Here is a 5,848-nt window from a genome sequence, read left to right on the forward strand (position 1 = left end):
TCTCTTTCCTTCTCCAAGTTGATATGAGGAAGGGAATAAAATGAGAAAAAATAAGTCCACTCTATTCCAAGAAGGGCTTTTGTTAAATCCTTCAGATGTTTTTGATTAGTTTCCTTGGTACTCTGTGGCAACATCCTGTGTGACAATTTTACGCATTTTTCATTTATATCCATTAACCATCATTGCTTCAGTCCGCGACACAAAGTTCTTAAGGTTGTGATGGGAAGAGTGATATGTCCTCCAAATTTAAGTACAGTAGTATACACAGTGTTGTGTTTCCCCCCTCACTTGGAACCATTCCCATTTTTTTTACACCTTGAAATGGATACAGAAGAGACATAATCCTCAGCTCTTGCATTTGTTTATCTTTTTCTTTTAAGGAGTTAAGGCCATATTGCTGAAAATAAAGATAATTCTCTGTGGTTTTCCATTGTTGGATGCTGTCTGTCTCAGCTTAAGAATGGGGTCAATCAGAAACATAGAAACCCACAAAGTTTACCCTCAACATTTAAGGGCTATGTCATTTTTGCAGACATTCACTTAGGTTTTACAATCTCTATGTCCTGTCCTTTTCCTATAGTCTGAATTCAACTTCAAGTCAAACCTAATTTTCAGAGAGAAAGAAGGAAGAAACACAGGTCAGTTTTTATCAAGACGTGCAAAAAGAGTAAGAGGCCAATTGTGCCCCCATAGCCTAAGACTTGTGTGAAGTGATACTCAAATGTTCTTCTTTAGAAATAAGCAGTATTCTACTAGAATATCTCACATTCTCAAAAGAGTTGATATGGACTTTACTTGATTCATTTCTGAATCTCAACTCACTGGCTGAAAGAGGTCATTAGGTGCAGTAAGACGTTTTAGATAAGCTATATGGTTTCACTGCAAGTTTGCAGTGGCAGCCATTTTAGCTTCATAACTCTGCTAAATAACTGTAGATTATATGCCAGTCAATATCTAGAGCTGTAGGCCTCTTATCATCAGCATGTAGTGGAGGATTTCAATAAACATTTGCACCAAGCACTTATTTGATCCTGGAAAGGGTCTGGAACATGGCACCCACATTTTTAGTCGGGCGTAAACCTTTCTGTCCATGACCAATACTGTAAATGAACAGACCTTGTGAAAGAGTTTCATAAATTGCTCTCAACATGAATCTCAATGCTATGTACTGTAATTGCCCCAAAATGATTTCATTGCTTTCAATCTAGTCAGGGCTGCTCTCAGAAAGCAGGATGGCGTGTCCTACAACTGTATCGCCTGCCAATCACCAGTTAAGATCACAACAAATTTAAGTAACTAATCTGAGAGTCAGACAGAAGGCAGGGGATGACAATAGGGCCACATAATGAACAGTATTGATGGTGCACGTCCTAGTTATTCTTATCCTAGTTACTTTGTAGCGCATACTTGTTTTCTTTTCACTCTTAACCATGTATGCCCTACTTTCAAAATCTTTCAAAATCTTTCAAAAAACATTTAGGACATTTTTTACCTATAATGACATGCCCGAAATACGGATGCTAGTCACTCGCTGCTAGTCACTCACTCACGCTGTTCATGCCACTTACTCCAACCTTGCACTTTGTGAGTCAATCTGGATAATAGTGATTGCTAAATTCCTAAATTCCTCCAAATGCAACTTTGGGTGAATGATTGAACTGTACAGTATGACACAGCAGTGATGTGATATGTAATACCTATTTAATTACTATTGTATGGAGCTTTACCAATTGTATGACCATTTAAAATAATTTGATTTATTTACAAAGCAGTAAATAAATGGAAATTACAAGCCAATAGTACATACACTTTGTCTTTGCCCTAATTGTCTACTTTTTGCTCTTCCAAATTGACCCCCAAATGATTTTTTGATACTGTATTGGTTGCCATGAAGGAATGATCTTTTCACCAGCCACCTTTTATATGACTGTCTGAGTGTATGATGAGCCACTGAATGGAGCTTGTTAGGAATGTAATGCTTGTCCAAGGGCACTTCAGTTGGCCACACATGAACCCATGTCCTCTAGTTAGGGAGCGGTTTCTCTACGTACCACCTCTACTTTTGACAAAATCTGGCACCCAAGCTGGTTACAGGGACTCAGCCCACATGTTGTGATCATCTCTATCCTCTTTTAATCAATTGGCTAGTGATCCTACTTGGATATTTTTCTTCATGAACGCTGCATGTCGTCACTACCAAGAAATTAATATACTGGGTCCATAAGGTCAGAATCCAATTAATAACACAATATTTCTGTGTTAAACTGCTCTGCAACCCTGGCAGAACATCTCATGGTCTAGTCTAGTGTTTGGTCTTTGGCCCAGTTGTTGAGAAACGCTTCCCTGTTCTACTCTTTATTTCCTGTTGTGACCCCTCTTGCACAGTCCAAATTCCAGATGGGACAAGGGTGTTAGTGTGGTTTGGAAGTGTGTTTTAAGATGACTCTCCTGTTCTACACAATTATTTATACATATCAAGTGGGGCTTTAAGAATGTTTGAGATATTTGTAATCTTCCCACGTAATGGGAGTAAAGTTGCAGTCAACAATAAGTATCCTCTGTGAGTAAAGCCTTTTCGGTTAATTGTACTGATTTGGTTTGGTGTGTCATAGTGTCAATTATTGAGGAACCTCTGTTGTGCCATTTTCCGTAGAATGAAAATTCACCATACATTTCCATAATTTATATTTAAAACATAAAAACATCAATTTATCAACCCATATTTGTCCAGATGATTGACTGATGTCATTCTCTATTCTGTCCAACTCATTCTCATTGATGTACGAATCAAGTTTACATGTAGGCCTATAGCTTCTTATATGTTGCCTTATTTGACCAAATTCGAGCAGGAACATAGACATATTCATATTTCCAGTTTGTGATTTTTGCTTTCATCTCAAAAACTGTCATTGTTTCTTTTCCCATCAACACGAGGAGTAATATTTATATTGATATGGATTAGACAAACAAAAGTGACTAAATAGCAGAACAAGTAAATAAAACAAGCAACTCATGGAAACCAGATGTGTGTGAATTATGTTATATATATATATATCAAAAAATGAAAAAGAAATCGCACTATTACTGGTGCCTTTGATTCAAGCAGACAGAGGAAGTAGTGGTGTTACCATTCCTTCAGAGGATCAGTCTGTTTTGTCAAAAGCTGCAGTATTCTGCAGGAATACCTTCACTGGCCACCTCCATGTGAATGTCCAAATACAGGGACAGCCACAGAATAGCACACCTTACTCTGGAAGGTGGTGGGGTTTCAATGCTTGCTCAAGGACACTTCGATAGGACAGTAACTGAATTTCATTCAGTTGGGGGGGGGCTCTTAACCTAGTGCACCACCCTGCCCATTGGGTTGTTGCTGGAAAAGTGAGTGCACAAGTTGAGCAATACAAACTGTGACATCATCTCCACCCATATGCCTAAGGACCCTGGCATGCAGTTTTGAAGAGACTGGATTTATTGACTAATCTGTTTGAAAATATCTCTTTCTTTATTAATACAGTATGATTGTCAAAGTATAGATTGTTTGTATATTATAATTGAGGTGGCATGCTGTGAAAACAGTCTGGAAAATTATATTATTATATTAAATTAAGTTAATATTTATTAACGAAATGTTTTGGAACGGCAATTTGAATACTCACTGTGTTGGAGACAAAACTAATAAACAGCAACTCTCTCTGGTTGAAGACATTGGTTGTATGTAAACATGCAGCAACTGTATTGACATCACGCTGATTTTAATTAACCAATCTTTAGAATTGTATCTGCATGAAGAGAAATAGTTACTATTATTTTACTGTTTGACCGTGTGTGTAAATCTGAATGGATTTTGCCTCTAACAAGAGCTAAGGAATGGCAACATCTCATAAATGCATTAGTTTTCCTTTTTTAGTAGCAAAATGTTTTCTTTCCCTTTTAGAATATTTTTTCAACAGTCTGAATGGAGAGAATGACCTGTTTACCTTTTTTGTGTTACCACCTTTACACTCACACTCATTATGAGTCTTGCATTGAATCAAAGGCCACAATAACTGAAATAATCCTTCATCCAAATATCTTGCCCTCCACTAATTATTCTCCCATACTATTTTCAGTGTACAGACTAGCATCTCCGCTTACATGACACAGTAAGGCTCTCGTGGCAGATGAGGTTTAGTCCTGCAGCAGGCTGGTAGGTGGGCCAGGAGCCCTTTCTTCAGGTCTTTGTTGAGGAAGAAGCAAACAATGGGATTGACTCCGGCTTGGGCAAAACTCATCCACACAGTGGTGGAGAGGTATCGGTGTGGTATTGTGCAGGCCTTGACGAACACCCGCCAATAGCAAGCCACTATGTATGGAGACCAAAGCACCAGGAAAAGCAAGGTGATCACGTAGAACATCCGGCCGAGCTGCTTCTCAGCCTTGAACTCCTCCATGCCCAGCAGGCGCCGGTTCTGGTTGTGCAAGTTCTGCCGGATTCCCAGCAGGGTGGGCGGCATCGGGCCTCGGCCAAAGCCTGCGATCCAGTTGGCCGCCGCTTGGCCTGTGGCCCCAGGCCCATGGAAGGTCCAGTTTTGGCTGATGGCTGGCACCATCTGGACTGGCTTCATCTTGCGGTGTTTGTACTCGAACAGAAGTAGCTTCATGTAGACCACGTGTGTGGCCAGAATGAGCACGGCCAGCATCAGCATGAAGCCTAGCGTGTCGTTGGCCTTGAAGTAGCGGTGCTCGAAGATGCACTGGTCCTCTTCGCGGATGAACTTGTAGGTGCCAACATCGAAGACGGGTGGGAAGGCCATCGCCACAGACAACGTCCACACCATGCACACCACGGCCACGCATGTCCAGAAGGTCATGCGCTTCGAATAGAATCGGTGGTGGGCGATGGCCATGTAGCGTGTGACACTGATGCAGAACAGCATGAAGGCGGCGTGGAAGCAGAAGAGCACGGCCATGAATGCCACCACCTTGCAGCTGAGCACGCTGTAGGTCCAGGCAGAGCCGTTCTTGATGGACACCAGCACGAAGGGGAAGCAGACGGCCGAGCGGATTGTGTCAGCCAGGCACAAGTCCAACAGGAAGTAGTAAGGTGCCTTGTGAAGGGCCCGGTCCCTCAGCACCAGCAGGGACACCACCAGGTTGCCCACCAGGCTAACACAGATGATCAAGCCCAGCAGTACCAGTTTGATGTAGGTAGAGACGGCTGAGGACGAGCCGCCGGCCACCATGCCCCCTGTGGTGGCCACTGCCACACCCATGGGTCCCGCCGGCCCCTCGCTGCTCTCGTTTCCGTTTGCCATCTTGTGTGAGCCCCCTCCCGAGCTCCCCTTTCTTTTATCGCCAAAGCCACCCCTCCTCCACCTCCACCACCTCCTCCTCCTCCTCCACCTCCAGCTGCCCTTGCCTTCGTCTTCGTGGTTGCCTTGCAGTTAGAGTTCACATAGAACCAGGACAGTCCAATCTGCATCGCCCCATTTTGAGAAGGGTCCCTCTTTCGGTGGTCCTTTTTTTTCCTGACGCCCCACTTCCACGTCTTCTCCAAGTGCCTTACAAAACCAACAAACAGAAGAGTTGCGATTAGGCATTTGATTAAGCATCTGAATATTTACAAGACTTTGTTCAAGATATGACATACACACTCTAACTCACAAATGCTATATATGGAGGTAAAATGAAGTCTGTCCGCTGACTCAACACTGAGTCAGGTTACAACTGATAACATGACGTCACCAGAGTAGAAGTGTGCTACTTAGTAACTATGCCACATAAGTGAAGTACTCAGTTGAACATATTCTATATATTGATTGATCTTGTGCTTTAAACTACCACCAAAGTAATTCATGCTCAGTTCAAT

The 5,848-nt window shown here is 42.2% G+C and overlaps 1 protein-coding gene across 1 annotated transcript; it reads right to left on the reverse strand.

Annotated features, from left to right (window-relative positions):
• Nucleotides 1–4,130: 4,130 nt before the first annotated feature.
• On the reverse strand, nt 4,131–5,294 carry gpr173 (G protein-coupled receptor 173; the record flags this gene model as incomplete). The annotated part of the gene is made up of 1 exon (XM_084069825.1): nt 4,131–5,294. The coding sequence occupies one exon, from the start codon at nt 5,292–5,294 to the stop codon at nt 4,131–4,133; it is 1,164 nt and encodes a 387-aa protein (XP_083925951.1).
• Between the last annotated feature and the right edge of the window lie 554 nt (nt 5,295–5,848).

This window comes from Gymnoscopelus microlampas (genome assembly GCF_963454915.1).
Source record: "Gymnoscopelus microlampas genome assembly, chromosome: 10".
NCBI lineage: Eukaryota > Metazoa > Chordata > Actinopteri > Myctophiformes > Myctophidae > Gymnoscopelus > Gymnoscopelus microlampas.